This window comes from Dendropsophus ebraccatus, chromosome 5, assembly GCF_027789765.1.
Source record: "Dendropsophus ebraccatus isolate aDenEbr1 chromosome 5, aDenEbr1.pat, whole genome shotgun sequence".
Taxonomy (NCBI): domain Eukaryota; kingdom Metazoa; phylum Chordata; class Amphibia; order Anura; family Hylidae; genus Dendropsophus; species Dendropsophus ebraccatus.
This window is the reverse complement of record NC_091458.1, coordinates 110,431,610-110,453,753: the sequence shown is the minus strand read 5'-3', so window position 1 is coordinate 110,453,753 and position 22,144 is coordinate 110,431,610. Positions and strand designations below refer to the sequence as shown.

Genomic DNA, 22,144 nt, shown 5'->3' with positions numbered 1-22,144 from the left:
GTGGACTATGGGACCGGGCTGAGTCGCGCAGCGCTCCGTGTGGTATCCACGGGACATGAAGGGCCGCATCGGACGACTGGGGTCTGCTCTGCTGTGGCGGGCGAGTTGGGGTCAACTGTGCCAGGGGGGCTGCTCTGCTATGTGGGGTGAGTGGGGACCCGCTGTGCCGGCCGGCCGGAGGCTGCTCTGCCATGTGGGGTGAGTGGGGACCCGCTGTGCCGGCCGGCCGGGGGCTGCTCTGCCATGTGGGGTGAGTGGGGACCCGCTGTGCCGGCCGGCCGGGGGCTGCTCTGCCATGTGGGGTGAGTGGATGACCGCTGTGCCGGGTGGGCGGAGGGCTGATACCTGTGTCGGGCAAGTGGATGACCGATATGCCGGGCGGGCGGCTGCTCTGCCGTGTCGGGCGGGGGCCGCTCTGCTGTGCCGGGAAGACCGCTGTGATATGCCGGACGGGGAGGATGGCAGGGGCGCTCTGACACACGGTGCTGGTCTCCTATGTGCAGTCCGTGCATCTTTGCACAGACTGCACATAGGAGGCTTCCTCCGGCCTGTGCAGCGCTTAGGGCTCAGGTAGGAAAATAGTAAAAATACCGCAGATACCGTCCTGGCAAAGTTGAGGTCGGTTAACCGACGCCAGAGACGGTATCGGTATTTTGACGGTATACCGCCCAGCCCTAGCTTTAGGGTATGTGCACTCTGAGGAATTCTCGAGGAATTGTAGAGGAAAGTTTTCTGCTTGAAATTCCTCCCTATTCAGCTCTGGCAGAATAGGAGCAGAATACAAGCAGAATTTAGGCCCCCATTGACTCCTATAGGATTCCTCTGGCAGAATCCGCCAAAAGACTTGACATTTCAGCGGAAAGCGGATTAGCAGCAGAAAATTTTGCTCTGAAATTGTTCAGTGTGAACAACAGAGTGGAAATCCCATTGAACACAATGGGACACTGCTCTCTTCATATTTTACGGTAGGAATTTCAAGCTGAAATAAGAGGGGATTCCTCTTCAATTCCTCACCTTTTGCTCAGTGTGAACATACCCTAGGAAAGTATATAAGATTCTCTTGTTGTGTAATGTTTTGAGATAGCATGCACTTTTTTTTAAGCATGCTGAGTATCTCAAAATGTTGCACAGCAAGAGAACAAACCTGCATAGTGTAAATATAGGCTAATGGATACCATTGAATGCATTTTTGTATTTTCATGTTGTACTTACTGCAGTATAAAACACCTCCTCCATAAGTCTTTATTAAAATGTTTAATTTCTTAATTTTTCTAAAGTAAAAACTGTGGAAAATTTTGAAGAGTCTGTCATTAGGTCTTATCTCACCTCTCCTGAATCAATTTCTAGGCTGATTTATGACTTAATCAATAACTCTAATGTAATCATAAATCAGCCCTGAAGTTCCTTCGGGAGAGGAAAGAAGGTCTGTCAAACCAGTTAGGGAACAGCTTCTCAATTCGGTCAGGGTACTGCAGAGGCTGCAGAATAGAAACTAAACAAAACTTTTAATAAAGACTCATGGGGAAAGTGTTTTTGCATCAGAATAATCACAAAGCAAGAATTAAATAAAATGCAGTCAATGGTGTCCAAGCCTTTTACCCTTTGGGCCAGTAGTGCATATGCATCGCGAAACCCACAGGATAACTAAACTTTATATGTAACGTTCTATGTAATAGAATATGATGGTTTCCCCCCCATACAGGATCTGCCGTAGATCTGACGCCTTTATGCTATGGATATCAATGTAACTTAAATCTACAGCTTCAAATCTGATGTGGATCCTGTGCCTGTAAATGGACCCTAAAGGTGGGTTCACATGTACAGGATCTGCACCAGATTTAAAGCAGCAGATTTAAAGCTGCACATTTGCTTTGAATCTGCAACTTCAAATCTGTACTTGTGAACCCTTAGGCCATTTTCACACAACGTACGTTTAGCATAAATCACGGCCGTTCTTGCAATTTGCAGTATACCTTCCAGATGGAATCCTGTCCAGCAGACATGTCAGTTTTCTGTGGCCGCTATTCATTGAATAGCGGCTGCACAGAACATGTCAGTTCACACAATGGTGCGCACGCATCCGAATTCACCAGAAATGAAGATCATCTGGCCTGTACTGCAGTATCGGCCGGGATGATCTTTAGTAACAACGGATCACAGAACAGCCGGTGTTATAAGGAGTGTGAACGTAGCCTCAGTGTTCCAAATGAGAAACTCAGCTCTGCTTCAGATTGCTAACGTATCCAAAGAATGAGACCAGATTTGGTAGCCACCATTTTACTGTTATTTTTCACCATTAGCACACAACATTGTTAACCACTGAGCCACCATGCGGTCTAATGATATACATTTTATTTAAAGTGTCTCTTACAAAGCATACTTTTAACATGTTACATTGCCAGCAAAATAAAAGGGAAAAGTCTGGACTATTCATTTAAACGGTATTCCGGAGATTTTTTTTTTTATGATACATTGCTTTGGTTATATTACTTTGTTATATAACTTATATTACTTTGTAACTTCATTAGGGTAGCTTCACAAGTACTGGATTTGCAGCGCATTTCACGCTGCGAGTTTGCAGCCAAAGCCGCAGCTGCGAGTTTGCAGCCAAATTTTCATTCCGCTGCCAGTATGTGACCCGGCCCCTTTAACCCCCCGCAGCTCCCGGCCCGGACCATACATTTTCAATAGTAAGGGGCAACATGGACCTCTCTGCTGCTGTTTGTGTCGGAACTGTAGGGCTGCTTAAGCACCTGCTCTGATCAAGCGCTCTATATAATGCTGTGCAGCACTGCTTGAGCAAAGCAGGGGTCCAGGAACTGCTGGGCTTAAACAGCCCTGCAGTTCCCGACAAAAACGTTGGTGGCGGCAGAGAGGTCCATGTCACCCCCTCACTGTTGTCATTCAATGGACGTATGTTTATAAGAAAAATTTCAACATTTATTTTAATTATATAAGTAATATAACTTTAATTAAAAAAAAGGAATCTCTGGAGTATTCTATCCAAAAAAAGACAGACAAAAATCGCTAAGTATTTACTGATGCTTCTTTGACGCCTTGAGTAGAAAACTTCCAAGCAGTGCGAGTCTCTACATCCACTAGAGTTTTTTTCTGTGACATTGATGAATGGACTAGATGTCAAACTATCTCATTATTGGTGTTCTCATGGTAACTATTGCAGTACAGGTAAACCTTGCTTACAGCTGTAAACATACAGCAATACTTTGAAATGAAGGATTTCCTTGATAAATGGCGGTATTACAGCGTAATGGAAAGCACAACACAAGTCTCCTGTGTTATACGCAGAGCTTGTCGACATGACCCCTCAGCAGCAGTAACAACACAAGGAAGGCAACGCAGAACGATGAACACACTGTGGCGTATTATTTAATGAGACAATTCCTACACAAGACAGCAGAACTAACACCCTGGCCTTCTCCAGAAATGCGCCCGGCATTATCCCGACAGTTTGATTAAAATTCACAGGGAGTTGGGACAGTTACAGCAGAGTTAAAGAGTTTTCAATATGAAACCCTGCACTAAATTACTTCTCCAACTGAGCAGCTCTACTTACATCAATATCCTCTTGGGTAAACGTCTCTAGATCCTCTCCCATCATGTTGGCTAAATGTCTCTTTCCAATGTTGAACTCTTCAATCTGTTTTTTAATAAAGGCCTCTGTGTACTTTTCAGGTCCCGAGGCTGCAACATTTTTCCTCTGTACTATGGGACTGGTATGTATTAGTTGTGTCGTCTGTGCCAATATAAGAGGGGGGAGCTAGGATAAAGAAGGGGAGAAAAATTTAATCAAATAACAATAATAATAATTATAATGTTACTGTATATAGTGCCAAAAACTACATAGAACTTTATAATTCGAGGAAGGTACATATACAGTCACAAAATGATACAACAACAGACACAATTACATTTCATCACAAACAAATGACTACTTTTAAAGTTCCCTATACTGTACAATGACAGTGGATCATCACTAAGGCACTGCAAATGCAATGCTCTATTATTAGGATTAGGGTACAATTGCACGAAAAACACTGATTGGCAACTTTTCTTATATACTGACCATATGACCACCAAGAAAAGGGCAAATGACTCTCCAAGTGAAACGGGCATGTATTTTAGCACTCATAAAGGGTCGTAGCAGTCATACCTGTCAGTCAGTTGTTTCTTAACAGGCACGGCAACCCTCACTGCCGCAACATTTCAGAGAAATAATACTTTTCATCACTTATTGCTCAAATGGTTGTCTATCTTTTTTCATTGTCGCATTCTAGGAGCTATAACTGTTTGTATGTTTTTATTGCTTACAGAGATATCAGTTTTCTGGCACAGTACAGTTTTGTTTTCACATAAAACAAAGAATTTATTGCTGCATTCCAAGACTTGTATTTTTTTTTCCCCAACGGAAATGGGTGGAGGCTTGTTTTTTGTGGTTTAGGGTGCGTTCACATGTACACGATCCGCAGCAGCTTTGATGGCACAGATATCAACGTAACTGAATAATTGGACACAGCATAAAATCTCCTGCAGATTCTGTATGTGTGAACGCACCCTTATTGGTGTAATTTTCAGGTACATGTGATTTTTTTTTTTATTGCTCCCTTTCCATTTTTCTTGGGAAGCAGATTAACAAAATACTGTCATTCTTGCAGCTGAACTTATGCATTTTTCAGTGGTGGGGTGTTATTACTTTATTACACTTTGAAATCGCCTCATTAGGGGACCTTCACTAGGGATCCTCTGATTGCTCATATAATACACTGGACTACTACTGTAGTGCAGTGCATTATGCAGACAGATAATGTGTACAGCTGTGCCTATATGTGTGTGTATATATATATATACACACACACACACATCTGTAAGCCTGGGTAGCTCAATGTTAATGCTAGGTGTTTGTATATAATTTTTTTTCTTCCTATTTTAAGCTGTGTATATAGTATTAAAGCTGTATTAAGGCTGTAAGCATGCTTTACAAAGCAGGCTCTACCTGAAGCAGAATAGCAGCTTATGTACTACAAATAAAACACTACAAACAGGAAATCCATTGTAAGTTCCCTCTGAATGGCACATGAAAGGGCCCAGATCCAGCTGCACTGGGAAATCAGCAATGCTGATCCAATAGAGTCTGAGCACTCAGGAGAAGAGCGCGCTGTGAGCAGGAGTAAGCTTACCGCACACACAAAATACCAGGGAAACATTTCTAACAAAATATATACCACTTTAGCTTTGTTTCATCCCTCAGTCTTTGAGTTGGTAATCTTTGGTCTCTCTTCACAGGAGCTCTGTCACCAGAATATGCCATTCTTTTATAGAGCAGTACATTATAACAACAGGCTCACTGAGCTGATAGACCAAACACAAAAAGCAATGCGCAGTCTGATTTCATATTCCATATGCAAGAATATGGCCGCGCGTCCCAAGCTCTCCCCCAATATCTGATCAGTGGAGGTTTCAGCACTCAAGGTGTGTTTCCACGTAACGATTATCGTGCGAATTTGCGCAATAACGATCGAATTCGAACGATAATCGTACGTGTAAACGCAGCGAACGATCAAACGACGAAAATGAAATCGTTCATTTTGATCTTTCAACATGTTATCAAATCGTCGTTCGCAAAAAATTCGCAGATCGTTCCGTGTGAACAGTCGTTCGCCGATTTAACCAATGTGTGAGATCGGCTTAAGCGATCGCAAAACGAATTTTCTGTAAGATATATCGTACCGTATAAACGCTGATCGTTATGAGAAAAAAAATCGGTACTCCGACATCGTTAATCGTACGATTGGGCCAATTATCGTTTCGTGTAAATGCACCATTAGACACCAACTGATTTGCATTAAGGGGCCCATACATCTACAATACCTGATCAGCCGACAGCACTATATACACGGCCACACTCCCAAGTGTATGTATATACAAAGGGGACAAGATGTTAGATCTTCCTGGAAGCTGCTTGACCCCTCTTGGCCAAATGATAGGGCAGGTGAAAATCCACAATTCTAAATCCTTTCTTTTGTGCTAAATTGTTAGCACCATTTAACGCACAGTGTCAGCTCTCAAGTCTTAGCCAAGCCAAGCAAGGCTTTAAAGGTGAAGTCCGGCGAAATGCTTATTAAGTGCTTTTTTCCCTGCACTTACTACTGCATTAAGGCTTCACTTCCTGGATAACATGGTGATGTCACGACCCGACACACCCAGAGGTGTGCGGGCTGTGGCTGCTGGAGAGGATGATGGCAGGGGGACACTGAGGGACACAGGGCACTGGAGGGACACTGAGCATCCCTCTGCCATCATCCTCTACAGCCACCACAGCCCGCACAGCTCTGGGAGTCGGGTCGTGACATCACCATTTTATCCAGGAAGTGAAGCTTTGATGCAGTAGTAAGTGCAGGGAAAAAAGCACTTTATGTGCATTTCCTGTAATAAGTGCATATTGGTGATTTGTACAACTTTTGGTGGGGCAATACAATACTTTAATAATAATTTTTGCCTGACTTCTCCTTTAAATGTTTTTAAAATACATAATTATGGTGCCTTCACACGTACCGTATTGCAGCGGATCTCAACGGCCTACTTAATTCAGCATCTGCCTGGCCAACAAGCGAATTCATTACCTGTCTGTGCTCCCGCTTGCTTCTCCTGCTCCCGGGTCACTGGCTCAGCCAATCAGTACGATGTCCCTCAGCAGCCACTGATCGGCTCCCTCTCAGCAAAAGAAGCAAGCTGGAGCGCAGACAGGTAATGAATTCGTTTGTTGGCCCGGCAGATGCTGAGTTAAGAAGGCCGTGGCTAAATCTTGCATCGGAATGAAAATCCACAGTGAGAATGTAGAGCCCATAATAGTACATGTAAAGGCACCCTAAATGTGATTTGCTGGTGCAAAGTGCTCCAGGGATTCTGGAGCATTTGCAGTAGTAGACCTGCCCCAAAGTGCATAAAGCTATTCATACTTTCTTATAAACTAACAGCAAACACCTGTCCGCAAATATTTAATTAAGACCAACAAAATCAGCCTTAAATGTTCTATGTGAATTCTGCCTACTACCTAACCGTGATGTCACAAAGGGCAAACCCTCTCTTCCATGTTCCCATACAACTGGGGATCTTAGCAGAGAATTACATATTTATTGTCAAGAGACCCTCATTTAAGGGGAACTCTAATCTGATGATATGTCTCTATTGAGCAGAAGGCACCAAGGATGAAGATATGTCTCTTACCTTCATCCTCCGCCCTGTAAGACACATATCTTCATCCTCAAAGCATCCAGCGCAATAGTGGCCTATCAGTAGGTTGTATTCATCTAACCTGCTGATATTTCCCCTTTAAGTCCTTTCTTCCATATAATCAGCTATCCTTACGAGGTATCAATCATTTTAACAACATAACTAGATCCCTCTTACATTGCATTTCTATGCACCATTCAGCTGTAATATAAATATATTAGAGCTCATATGTTGTAGTGGAACATGTGCGAGATAAACATTCTGATTTGTGTCGGCACCAGTAACACTAGCTGGTATGACAGCGCAGCTTGCTGCTATGCTGTCACTTCAAGTACATCTGCTCTATCCACACATCTAAGAGATAATGTTGACTAGCTCAAGAAAACCAATTCAGCAAACATGACAGACAGAAAATAAACTTTTGAAGCGTACAACAAAAACCCATAATTATCAGAAGCGGAAACGGAGGAGAGTCCTACTGGTTTAAGATACTGCTTCATAGCACCGTTTCAGGGTGGTGATAAACACTGTGATGGGGATAGCACAGAGCTGATCAGAATACCAATGCCCCACTTAAACATAGGACTGTCAGCAGCAACAATCCTGGCACCCATCCTAGCCAACAGCCTCATAGAGAGACACAAGCTTCCCTAGTTCTCATCATTTATGAGAAAGAGAAAGTTGTGACCTTGAGATTTCCCAGCACTGAAGGTTCCTTTACCTGGAAAGGATTCTGATGAAATAATAACCAGTTCATGGAGAGAGAGTCCTGTGTGTGTGTGCACTGAGGTGTAATACAGCGTTCAGCCTCTGCGAGGGAGCACAGCTTGAGCATACTGAAAGGGATTCTCCGGAGCTAAGTAATGTTTAATATCCTCTCCAGGCAGATTCTGGTAATACGGCATCCCCATCAGGACACCCAATCCCGGGCTAATACCCTGCTGTGTATGTTTTTACGTTTTTTTTTTTTTTTTTCTTCACTTGGCCATTAGGGTCTGGATCACACCAAGCATAAAAAAAACATTCTTATTACACTGCGTTTTTTTAGGTGGATAAAAAAAAAAAGCAAAGATGTTAAATTTATGTAAATGGAATTAATGAAAACCTAATTTCCACCTAACTCTCTTTATAAGGCCATGTTCACACAACAATTTTCAATGTTCGTTGTATAAGGTACCTTGACGTTCATCATTATAATGGCATTATAATGGCAGTACATTATTTCAAGTTTGGGTAAGAGCTGGACACTTTAACACCCTTTTGGTCGTGTCTTTTTTAATGTTGCATTCATTGTTTTATAAATAGCGGTAAAAAAAATAATCTGTGTGTGAACAATGTAACATAATGGTCGCCGTTCGCTAAATAACGACCACAAATTAATGACACGAGCATTAATTTGACGGCCGCTGCAAACAGCGGACATTACGTTATACATTCTGTGAACTAACGGCCATTGTTCCCACAGGCTTCAATGGAAATAATGGAAGACTAAAAATAATGCCTGTTATTTTAAATAAAAATGGCGGACGTTATTTTTACTAAAATAGACAGTATGTTTTAATTGAAACTATCAGAAGGTTAGAAGTATCTGTCCTTCTGATATCTCCCTATAACACATTGGGCGTTAAGGATTTCTTACCATCATCCTTTGCTCCAATTCTGTGATATTAGGAGTTTAATGTGATACTGTCACCCCCCTTCTCCACACCATCCACAAGCTTGGGTGCTGCACATTTGATATACCTGTATAACACTTGTCTGCGTCTTCTTTCTGCGCTAAAATTTCTTTATTTGTTAGACAGTGTCACCTAGACGGGGATTAATGGCAGTTGGGCCCCCCGTCCATCAGACAGGTAGTCCTGCCCCCAGTGCACCAAAATGATTTATTAGTACAGGAATTAAACTGCAAATATCATAGAAACTGTGCCGAGGATGAAGATAAGAAAATTACCTTCATCTTCAGCGCTCTGTGTGCTATAGGGACATATTAGCAGGTTAGTTTACCTGTAAAAAATACTTGTATTCCCTATGAAATCATTCTGAAACATCTTTTCTTGTAGCTCGGTGTTGTGCCGTTCCTCTGTTCTGGATATTTATGACTAAATAGCCATCTGGGTGTTACCAGTTGGGGGCGTAACCCTACACTGCCTGACACTACCCAATCAAAACTAGGTGCAAGGTAGGTTGGCTAAGTTGACATACATTTTGTGTGCACACTGAGGAAAATCGACACTGGGCACACACTCTTCTAGTAAGGCAGCGTTCCCACTGCGTTTTTGCAATCCGTTTAATGTATATGTTTTATGCAAAAAAACGGATGAAATTGTGTCATCTGTGTCAATAGAAAAACTGATCGAAACGGATGCGTTTTTTTAACGGACACAAAAGTAGTGTTGACTACATTTTTTCTGTCCATTAAAAGTAACCAATTAAAAACGGATACGTTGAAGGGATTGCAAAAACGCAGTGTGAACCCAGCTTGGGGGAACAGAGGAACATTACAACATTGAGTTATAAGTAAAGATGTTCTAGAACGGTTATTTTAGAGGGAATGCTTGTGTTTACATTGCACATTATAGGAGCCATTACTGGTGTGGTTGGAGTTAACATTCTTTATTCACACCTTTATCTGCAATAAGTAATGAACATGAATCCGCTACAATAAATGTCCATCCAGAAACACTTTCCTGAATAAGACGCTCCCACTCGGGTGTCACAATACAGAACCTGTATATTACTACACTGACACCTGTTTACTTCTGAATTTTATGGGGGTGGCTGATTCTCTTTATATCCCTGTAACTATAACCAGCAGGTCAGGAAAGGCCATGGCTCTTTTGTTTAATGTGTACCTCCAGTGCTTTCATCAGAGGTGACTGGGTGCAGCACTGTGCACAATAGTCATTTCTGAATTGCACATCTGTTTCGAATTCAGCGCCGAAATAGAGTTGCGACAACGGTTCTCATTGCTCACCACCATATACAGTGGAACCTTAGGAGATGGAACGTCCCACTTTGTCTCCATAACTCCTGTCTCCAGTGAGAGATACAGCACCATAGACTTACATAGCACAGGTCTCTCTGGAGATGGGAGACCTGTGCTGTCCTAAGTTTCTGTACGTGGCGGGAGAAATATCGCTAAGAACTTACAGAACATTACAGAAATGACATGCATAGCGCTGTCTGATGGAAGTACTGGAGGTACACTTTAAGACAAAGCATACCCTATTTGTTGCATTTGTACAAGAACAGAATCCATGACACTTATTTTGCTGTTTTTACACCTAAAAAAAACATTTTTCATGACAATAACCATTTAGGGTCTCACAGAAGCAACGTCCACTTCTTTTACACAGGTGTTTTGTATGGAATGTACAGCTTTCAAATCTTACCCTTTAAAAGACTCTGTATGAACACATCCTAAAACGTTTGTGTTACAGTTTAACATCTATAAGTTCACATCTATATTTAAATGTACCAAATTTCCCACTTTGCATGCTTTTTTATACTGCCTGTCCGGTGCCGGCGTGTAGATCCCAGTGGTGTGGCCACTGTTCAAACTGCAGCTAGGTTCCCACCAACTGTGTCAGTTTCTTGATCTGCAGTTTGGCCTGTTCTATATACTAGAAGCAGGCCCAGCACCTGCAGTGCTCCTATATCCCCTCCTCTTGGTAAAGCAGCTAGACTTGATTCTGATGGAGGTGCGTTACCTAGGGAAGGGGATATCAGAACACGGGAGGTGCTGGGCACACTTCCAGTGCACAGTGCGGGCCAAACTGCAGATTGAGAAACCAGCGCAGATGACTGGAACCAGGGGCGGACACGGACTGCATAGGGCCCCTGTGCAAAAAATGTGCCTGCCCCCCGCATACTGTATACCTCTCCCTCTGTTCTTGTCCCCCCCCCCCATACTGTATACCTCTCCCCCCTGTAGTTGTTACCCCCCATACTATGTACCTCTCCCTCTGTAGTTGTTCCCCCCCCATACTGTATACCTTCCCCTGTAGTTGTCCCGTCATCCACCTCGATAGCAGAGCCAGCCCCCTGTTCTTCCATCCCATAGCAGCATACTGGCATAGAGAAGGGTCATGAGCGTAGCGCCACAATGGACGGCCGAAGCGCACGCACCGAATTACAGAATGCCGGGTGACATCACGCCTGAAGGCAGTACACGGACGCCTGGGACGGGGCTGCAGCAGCTTCCTGTGGGAACGGGCCACCCTGCAGTCAAACACCTACTGCTGACCCTGGCTGTGGGGGTACCGAGGATCTGCTGCCAGGAGTGCCAGGGGGACATGGGCGCAGGACTTGCTAGTTTGTCTGTCACCAGCCAGGCATCAGGATTAGCAGTGAAATCCATGGCTGATTCATGGAGACCCGAACTTTCGGATGAGCCGTGGATTTCACCGCTAATCCTGACACTTGGCTGGTGACAGGCAAACTAGCAAGTCCTGCGCCCCATGTCCCCCTGGCACTCCCGGCAGCACGTCCTCGGTACCCCCGCAGCCAGGGTCAGCAGTAGGTGTGCAACTGCAGGGTGGCCAGGTCCCACAGGAAGCTGCTGCAGCCCTGTCCCAGGCGGCCTCTCACCGGCGTCCCTGTGTACTGCCGCCCCCGCTCACAGCGGCAGTGTCGCGCCCTCTCCTCCCCTCCGCAACCCATCCCGGAGAGAAAGGAGGTTGTGTAGCTGGTTAGGCTACTGCGGGGCCCTGGGCATTGGAGCCTGGCGGGCCCCTCCTTTGCCCAGGGCCCCTGTGCAGCCGAACCAGCTGCACAAACGATAGGTCAGCCACTAAATGGAACAGAGTAGCAGTTTGAAAAATGGACTGTGCCATGTAGATGAAAGAGCCAGCAACAAGCAGGGAATCAAAATAATTTCACTAAGTAAAGTGGTACAATCGCTCTGACAGAGCAGTGACATGGGCGGGAAGACGCCCCAATGACCACCTGCCCACCTCTGCAAAGTTATACAACTTTGTAATGTATGTTATGTCTGTGAATCGCCCCCCCGTGTCCCACCACCCCCGCCCGTGTACCCGGAAGTGTGGGGCATTATACATTACCTGATCCATGTCGAGGACACAGTTATGCTCAGCCAATCGCGGCTGAGCACAGTTGTGACGCGGCGGAGGGGGGGCGGCGGCAAGGATTCGGCCGTCTGTCCGAAGATTGGCACAATATGGCGGACGGCCCTCGACACGGATCAGGTAATGTATAATGCACCACACACTTCCGGGTACACAGGCAGGGGTGGTGGGACACGGGAAGGGGGCGATTCACAGACATAACATACATTACAAAGTTGTATAACTTTGTAATGTGTGTTATTCTGTGAATAATTTTTTAGCGCCGCACTACCCCTTTAAAGGCAATTTATAATATTTATTACATATTTTCCACACATTCACTGCAGGGTGGATTTACATCCACCCTTCTCATCTATACACATCCTGCAGAAAGACCACTGTGCAGATGTATGGAACAGATTCAGGCCTCATCCACATACCAGTATTTCTTTTTAGACCTCATAAACCAGGATCAGTGATGTCCTGGAGAAACCCTCTGTATATCTGTGATGCCTGTTTTGCATTAACTTTTGCAGATCCTCCAAAACAGGATGACCGTAAAAGACAGCAGGGAAGGTGGGGCGCATCAGGACTGCTACTGCAGGACAGGCTGCTGTGCTGCCTATGGGCAGCAGGACGGACATTGCAACAGTAAAGCTGCATTTGCACTGTCAGATATGGACAATGTGCTACAGAATGGGATTCAGAGTTCCTGACAGTCACTATGATGCTGGGAGCTCCGAAATTGTCAGAGCATGTCAATACAGTAGCACAAAGAGTTACAGTTTTGGAACTTATAGCATCATCATTCATGTTCCTCAAGTATAGCATCATCATTCATGTTCCTCAAGTCTCCCAGTACTTATGAGCTGTTGTATGTCCTGCAGGAAGTGGTGTACTCTTTTCAGTCTGGGGAGCAGGAGATGTAATCTATGGGGATTTGCTGCTGCTCTGGACAGTTCCTGACATGGACAGAGGTGGCAGCAGAGAGCACTGAGTCAGACTGGAATGAAAACACCACTTCCTGCAGGACATACAGCAGCTGAAAAGTACTTGAAGACTTCAGATTTTTTTACAGAAGTAAATTACTAATCTTTCTAGCACCAACTGATCTGAAAGATTTTTTTTTTTTGCTGAACTAACCCTTTAAAATGGACCCATTGACTTCTATGGGAGTATCTATGGTGCAAAAATGGACCACGTAATCAGGGGTCTTATTTTTCTGTGTCAGCAATTGGTGGCCACACAATCAGTTTTACACATGGACAACCCCCATACAAATCCATGAGTCCTTTATCTTCCATAAATCAGGACCCTGACAGAGAGGGCTTAATGTCAAAGGTGAGACCCACCGGAGGCTTGGCTGTGTGCATAATGCTGGCACTTAGAATATGTATGTTATCAGTGATCAGCAGCATCACTGGTTTAAGTGTCACCGTTGTTATAACTATCAAAGGCAACAGGGGATGTGCTATAAAGCAAGTTTACAATTTACATTTTCTTTTAAATTATCATGGAAAACACGGAACTTCCTGTATTAAGTCTTTGAAAAAGATGCTAAACACAGGAAGTCCCATGTATCCCAGGCCATCTGAGCGCTCACAGAGAGAAGGCAGTCATGTGACTGATGGACACATTGAGCCACGACTGTCAAAAAAAGTAAAAAAAAAAAAAAGTAAAAAAAAAAAAAAAAGTCAGGCTCTATAGGAGCCCATTATAAGTCTGACTTTTTTTTTTTTTTTTTATCCAGAGCGGAGAGTAGACAATGAACACTCAGACCCAGACTGATCAAAACTTTTGACATGTCAAAAGTTTTTTTTATATAATGATGAGTAGACGTTAAAGTACAAGTATATATATTTTTTAAGAGTGTGAAAAATTGAAAAAATTGCTGCGCCCAGCTCATTCACAAGATAAATAAGAAATCCCTGTCCGTCGTGGTGTCAGTAAGGAGATATAGCGAGGGCTCACAGCTCGGCCGGCTGCTCTCAGCATGGTCATCACTTTGGTGGCCGTAATAAATGACAGCTGTTATTCTATACGGTGTGTGACTCCAATGGAGCGCTTTATTACTTCACAATGACATCAGTATTTGGTATTATTACTGTGAAAACATATGGCGGTAAGAGATGAGGAATGCCCTGTTCTACCACAACCTAGAGCAGGGGGGGAACCTTGGCTCTCCAGCTGCTGCAGAACTACAACTCCCATCATGCCTGCATAACCAATCCTTTAGCTGTCCAGGCATTATGGGAGTTGTAGTTCTGCAGCAGCTGGAGGGTCAGGGTTCCTTACCTGGGTGATGCATGGTAGTGTACATGTGGTGGTGTGCATGTGGTGGTGTACATGTAGTAGTAGTGTACATGTATGTAGTGTACATGTATGTAGTGTACATGTATGTAGTGTACATGTGGTGGTGTACATGTAGTAGTGTACATGTGGTGGTGTACATGTGGTGGTGTACATGTAGTGGTGTACATGTAGTGGTGTACATGTGGTGGTGTACATGTGGTGGTGTACATGTGGTGGTGTACATGTGGTGGTGTACATGTGGTGGTGTACATGTAGTGGTGTACATGTAGTGGTGTACATGTAGTGGTGTACATGTAGTGGTGTACATGTAGTGGTGTACATGTAGTAGTGTACATGTAGTAGTGTACATGTATGTAGTGTACATGTGGTGGTGTACATGTGGTGGTGTACATGTAGTAGTGTACATGTAGTAGTGTACATGTGGTGGTGTACATGTGGTGGTGTACATGTGGTGGTGTACATGTGGTGGTGTACATGTGGTGGTGTACATGTGGTGGTGTACATGTAGTGGTGTACATGTAGTGGTGTACATGTAGTGGTGTACATGTAGTGGTGTACATGTAGTGGTGTACATGTAGTAGTGTACATGTAGTAGTGTACATGTATGTAGTGTACATGTGGTGGTGTACATGTGGTGGTGTACATGTAGTAGTGTACATGTAGTAGTGTACATGTGGTGGTGTACATGTGGTGGTGTACATGTAGTGGTGTACATGTAGTGGTGTACATGTGGTGGTGTACATGTGGTGGTGTACATGTGGTGGTGTACATGTGGTGGTGTACATGTGGTGGTGTACATGTGGTGGTGTACATGTGGTGGTGTACATGTAGTGGTGTACATGTAGTGGTGTACATGTAGTGGTGTACATGTAGTGGTGTACATGTAGTGGTGTACATGTAGTAGTGTACATGTAGTAGTGTACATGTATGTAGTGTACATGTGGTGGTGTACATGTGGTGGTGTACATGTAGTAGTGTACATGTAGTAGTGTACATGTAGTAGTGTACATGTAGTAGTGTACATGTAGTAGTGTACATGTGGTGGTGTACATGTAGTAGTGTACATGTGGTGGTGTACATGTAGTAGTGTACATGTAGTAGTGTACATGTAGTAGTGTACATGTAGTAGTGTACATGTAGTAGTGTACATGTAGTAGTGTACATGTAGTAGTGTACATGTATGTAGTGTACATGTGGTGGTGTACATGTAGTAGTGTACATGTGGTGGTGTACATGTAGTAGTGTACATGTAGTAGTGTACATGTAGTAGTGTACATGTAGTAGTGTACATGTAGTAGTGTACATGTATGTAGTGTACATGTAGCGGTGTACATGTAGCGGTGTACATGTAGCGGTGTACATGTATGTAGTGTACATGTGGCGGTGTACATGTGGCGGTGTACATGTAGTAGTGTACATGTGGTGGTGTACATGTAGTAGTGTACATGTGGTGGTGTGCACGGTCGCTGCATGTCGGATAACCTGGGCTGTGTGTGTGCTGCTCCATACATACACACATGGGACAGCGGGAGCCAAGGAGCTGCAGCTCCGTGTCTGGTCACTTCTTCAAGGCTCTGTCCCTGACAAGACGTGTTATCATAGTGACAGGTGAGTGTGGTGCAGGGGGACAGCAGCCAGGTCAGATGAATGACACATGGCGGTGCACGGTTATATACGGAGTGTATGTACCAGGCCCGGCCGCGTTACTTACCTCACTGCCCGCTGCGGTGATCCCTACGGACCTCCAGGGACTCGCAGCCGCCACACGCAGCAGCGCTGCCAGACCCGGTCTGAGGCACAGAGCGGCCATGCTGGAGGATGGAGGCGAATGGAGGTCACATGACCGGACGGGGCGGAGACGGGAAGAGGCTGAAGCAGTGCGCGGTGTGCCGGCTCATACGGTATACAGGCGGCGTGGTGCGCGCATATGTGCGGCTGTACGGCAAGCGTCCACCTGTGTCCGGCTAGTGAGGGGATAAGGCGGAGGACGGAGCCGTGTGTGGGCAGTGCGTGAGCGGGACTGGCAGCTGGATGGTAACATTAGGGTATAAGGAGCCGTGTGTGCTGCCTGCTCTGCTGTGGGGTGTTAGTCCTAGTTATGGCCCCGTTATCTCTGGAGGGCAGGTTGTGAGCACTGTGTCACCCAGCAGGCGATGGGGCAGATAGGGCAGCAGCAGGTACAGTAATGGGGCAGATAGGGCAGCAGCAGGTACAGTAATGGGGGCAGATAGGGCAGCAGCAGGTACAGTAATGGGGGCAGATAGGGCAGCAGCAGGTGCAGTAATGGGGGCACATAGGGCAGCAGGTACAGTAATGGGGCAGATAGGGCAGCAGCAGGTACAGTAATGGGGCAGATAGGGCAGCAGCAGGTGCAGTAATGGGGGCACATAGGGCAGCAGGTACAGTAATGGGAGCACATAGGGCAGCAGGTACAGTAATGGGAGCACATAGGGCAGCAGGTACAGTAATGGGGGCAGATAGGGCAGCAGCAGGTACAGTAATGGGGGCAGATAGGGCAGCAGAAGGTACAGTAATGGGGGCAGATAGGGCAGCAGCAGGTACAGTAATGGGGGCAGATAGGGCAGCAGCAGGTACAGTAATGGGGGCAGATAGGGCAGCAGGTACAGTAATGGGGGCAGATAGGGCAGCAGGTACAGTAATGGGGGCAGATAGAGCAGCAGAAGGTACAGTAATGGGGCAGATAGGGCAGCAGCAGGTACAGTAATAGGGGCAGATAGGGCAGCAGCAGGTACAGTAATGGGGGCAGATAGGGCAGCAGCAGGTACAGTAATGGGGCAGATAGGGCAGCAGCAGGTACAGTAATAGGGGCAGATAGGGCAGCAGCAGGTACAGTAATGGGGGCAGATAGGGCAGCAGCAGGTACAGTAATGGGGCAGATAGGGCAGCAGCAGGTACAGTAATGGGGGCAGATAGGGCAGCAGCAGGTACAGTAATGGGGCAGATAGGGGAGCAGCAGGTACAGTAATGGGGCAGATAGGGCAGCAGCAGGTACAGTAATGGGGGCAGATAGGGCAGCAGGTACAGTAATGGGGGCACATAGGGCAGAAGGTACAGTAATGGGGGCAGATAGGGCAGCAGGTACAGTAATGGGGGCAGATAGGACAGCAGGTACAGTAATGGGGGCAGATAGAGCAGCAGAAGGTACAGTAATGGGGGCAGATAGGGCAGCAGAAGGTACAGTAATGGGGGCAGATAGGGCAGCAGCAGGTACAGTAATGGGGCAGATAGGGCAGCAGCAGGTGCAGTAATGGGGGCACATAGGGCAGCAGCAGGTACAGTAATGGGGGCAGATAGGGTAGCAGCAGGTACAGTAATGGGGGCAGATAGGACAGCAGGTACAGTAATGGGGGCAGATAGGGCAGCAGGTACACTAATGGGGGCAGATAGGGCAGCAGCAGGTACAGTAATGGGGGCAGATAGGGCAGCAGGTACAGTAATGGGGGCAGATAGGGCAGCAGCAGGTACAGTAATGGGGGCAGATAGGGCAGCAGGTACAGTAATGGGGGCAGATAGGGCAGCAGGTACAGTAATGGGGGCAGATAGGGCAGCAGAAGGTACAGTAATGGGGGCAGATAGGGCAGCAGAAGGTACAGTAATGGGGGCAGATAGGGCAGCAGCAGGTGCAGTAATGAGGGCAGATAGGGCAGCAGCAGGTGCAGTAATGGGGCAGATAGGGCAGCAAGTACAGTAATGGGGGCAGATAGGGCAGCAGCAGGTGCAGTAATGGGGGCAGATAGGGTAGCAGGTACAGTAATGGTGGCAGATAGGGCAGCAGGTACAGTAATGGGGGCAGATAGGGCAGCAGCAGGTACAGTAATGGGGCAGATAGGGCAGCAGCAGGTGCAGTAATGGGGGCACATAGGGCAGCAGGTGCAGTAATGGGGGCACATAGGGCAGCAGGTACAGTAATGGGGGCAGATAGGGCAGCAGGTACAGTAATGGGGGCAGATAGGGCAGCAGCAGGTACAGTAATGGGGGCAGATAGGGCAGCAGGTACAGTAATGGGGGCAGATAGGGCAGCAGGTACAGTAATGGGGGCAGATAGAGCAGCAGAAGGTACAGTAATGGGGCAGATAGGGCAGCAGCAGGTACAGTAATAGGGGCAGATAGGGCAGCAGCAGGTACAGTAATGGGGGCAGATAGGGCAGCAGCAGGTACAGTAATGGGGCAGATAGGGCAGCAGCAGGTACAGTAATGGGGGCAGATAGGGCAGCAGCAGGTACAGTAATGGGGCAGATAGGGGAGCAGCAGGTACAGTAATGGGGCAGATAGGGCAGCAGCAGGTACAGTAATGGGGGCAGATAGGGCAGCAGGTACAGTAATGGGGGCACATAGGGCAGCAGGTACAGTAATGGGGGCAGATAGGGCAGCAGGTACAGTAATGGGGGCAGATAGGGCAGCAGGTACAGTAATGGGGGCAGATAGGACAGCATGTACAGTAATGGGGGCAGATAGAGCAGCAGAAGGTACAGTAATGGGGGCAGATAGGGCAGCAGAAGGTACAGTAATGGGGGCAGATAGGGCAGCAGCAGGTACAGTAATGGGGCAGATAGGGCAGCAGCAGGTGCAGTAATGGGGGCAGATAGGGTAGCAGCAGGTACAGTAATGGGGGCAGATAGGACAGCAGGTACAGTAATGGGGGCAGATAGGGCAGCAGGTACACTAATGGGGGCAGATAGGGCAGCAGCAGGTACAGTAATGGGGGCAGATAGGGCAGCAGGTACAGTAATAGGGGCAGATAGGGCAGCAGCAGGTACAGTAATGGGGGCAGATAGGGCAGCAGGTACAGTAATGGGGGCAGATAGGGCAGCAGAAGGTACAGTAATGGGGGCAGATAGGGCAGCAGAAGGTACAGTAATGGGGGCAGATAGGGCAGCAGCAGGTGCAGTAATGAGGGCAGATAGGGCAGCAGCAGGTGCAGTAATGGGGCAGATAGGGCAGCAAGTACAGTAATGGGGGCAGATAGGGCAGCAGCAGGTGCAGTAATGGGGGCAGATAGGGTAGCAGGTACAGTAATGGTGGCAGATAGGGCAGCAGGTACAGTAATGGGGGCAGATAGGGAAGCAGGTACAGTAATGGGGGCAGATAGGGAAGCAGGTACAGTAATGGGGGCAGATAGGGCAGCAGCAGGTATAGTAATGGCAAATATGGCATCAGCAGGTGCAGTAATGGAGGCAGATAGGGCAGCAGGTACAGTAATGGGGGCAGATAGGGCAGCAGCAGGTATAGTAATGGCAAATATGGCATCAGCAGGTACAGTAATGGGGCAGATAGGGCAGCAGGTACAGTAATGGGGGCAGATAGGGCAGCAGCAGGTACAGTATTGGGGCAGATAGGGCAGCAGCAGGTACAGTATTGGGGCAGATAGGGCAGCAGGTACAGTAATTGGGGCAGATAGGGCAGCAGGTACAGTAATGGGGGCAGATAGGGCAGCAGCAGGTACAGTATAGGGGCAGATAGGGCAGCAGCAGGTACAGTATTGGGGCAGATAGGGAAGCAGCAGGTACAGTAATGGGGGCAGATAGGGCAACAAGTACAGTAATGGGGCAGATAGGGCAGCAGCAGGTGCAGTAATGGGGGCAGATAGGGCAGCAGGTAGAGTAATGGGGGCAGATAGGGCAGCAGCAGGTACAGTATTGGGGCAGATAGGGCAGCAGTTACAGTAATGGGGGCAGATAGGGCAGCAGGTGCAGTAATGGGGGCAGATAGGGCAGCAGCAGGTACAGTAATGGAGGCAGATAGGGCAGCAGCAGGTACAGTAATGGGGGCAGATAGGGCAGCAGCAGGTACAGTAATGGAGGCAGATAGGGCAGCAGCAGGTGCAGTAATGGGAGCACATAGGGCAGCAGGTACAGTAATGGGGGCACATAGGGCAGCAGGTACAGTAATGGGGGCAGATAGGGCAGCAGCAGGTACAGTAATGGGGGCAGATAGGGCAGCAGCAGGTACAGTAATGGGGGCAGATAGGGCAGCAGCAGGTACAGTAATGGGGGCAGATAGGGCAGCAGCAGGTACAGTAATGGGGGCAGATAGGGCAGCAGCAGGTACAGTAATGGGGGTGTATAGGGCAGCAGCAGGTACAGTAATGGGGGCAAATAGGGCAGCAGCAGGTGCAGTAATGGGGGCATCAGCAGGATGCAGCTTCTCTGATAGTCGGGCACCTTGTACGGTGATCTGAGCGGGACCGGAGCCGGCAGCCTCACTGCAGCCGCGCTGCCGAGCAGGTACTGTATGCTCTCGGCGGCAGGATGCAGGCGGCGGCGGGCTGGGGGTGGGCTGATGGGGGGATGTGGCCGGGATGGGGGGGGATGCGACGGCGGGGCTGTGGGCACCAGGGAGTTAAAGCACATATTCACAGCGGGATGTCAGTCCCGCTGCGAATATGTGCTATCATAGGGGTGAATTGATACCGGATCCGCAGCGGTTCTCGCTTCGAATCCGCAGAAGTGAGATCCGCTGTGGATCCGGTAGGTGTGAAGGCACCCTTAAGGGGTTTTCTGATCATTGGACTTTGGAGCTATATATGTGAGGAGGGGGTGAATGTTGTCCTGTTTAGATGCTGATTGGCTGAGGTGGCCTGCAATGTCATGAACTGTATGATACCGCCAATGTCATGGGCCCGCCGGCCCCCAGTGTGACAAAGCCCTTCCCCTCTGTGATGCGGCTCCATTGATTCTAGAGGTGGAATTGTTCTTGTCACATCTCCAGTGCTTCAGGCCCGGCTGGTGCCCGGGAATAGACCGCCACCGTGTGCTCTGAACAGGCACCAACTGATGATGAGAAGGCAATGTTTTGTTTTCGCCGATAAATGATTGCAAACAAGAGCTTTTGGGAACGACCTAAAATAATTCACCATAACAGAAAGATAGTCGTTCGTTACGATGGTTATTATGATCATTACTACAATCGTTTACTCCTTCTGATCACAGCAAAAGACTGAGCAATGGAGGTGGTTAATCAAAGGGTGTAAAATTTAGACTGGTGCAAACTGCCCAGAGCAACCAATAACAGCTCAGCTTTAAGCTGTGGTAAAATGAAAGCTGAGCTGTGAATGGTTGCTGTGGGTAGTTTACACCAATCTAAATTTTACACCATTTGATAAATCACCCCCAATGTGTACATACATCAAACAATGATTTTATGGTCAGCTTAACCCCTTAACGACATCGGGCGTACCCATACGCCCCCGTTGCCTGGGCTTTAACGCAAACGGGCGTATAGGTACGCCCGATGTTTCCCCGATCGCTGTGTGTTCACACACAGCGGTCGGGGAAGATGGCCTGCTATAAATCATAGCAGGCCATCTTAGCTTCACGGCACGGGGGGTGGTTAACACCCCCCGTGCTTACGATCGCCGCTATAGGCTGATCAATTCAGATCAGCCCATAGCGGCGATCGGAACCTTTCCGGGTCATCGGTGACCCGATGACCCGGAAAAAAATGGCGGTCGGTGCTTTCCGAGTACTGTAAAAAGTAATGGTGGTCACCGTGCCACC

At 47.2% G+C, this 22,144-nt stretch overlaps 1 protein-coding gene across 1 annotated transcript in view; it reads right to left on the bottom strand.

Annotated features, from left to right (window-relative positions):
* MRPS9 (mitochondrial ribosomal protein S9) overlaps positions 1–16,497 on the bottom strand; it is a 58,926-nt gene extending 42,429 nt beyond the window's left edge. Inside the window, exons 1-2 of the mRNA XM_069972426.1 lie at positions 16,339–16,497; positions 3,575–3,778 (exon numbers count right to left, since the gene is read on the bottom strand). Of these exons, the coding sequence (XP_069828527.1) occupies positions 3,575–3,778; positions 16,339–16,437 (303 nt within the window). The 5' untranslated portion in view covers positions 16,438–16,497. The remainder of the gene's footprint in view (positions 1–3,574; positions 3,779–16,338) is intronic.
* Positions 16,498–22,144: the final 5,647 nt, after the last annotated feature.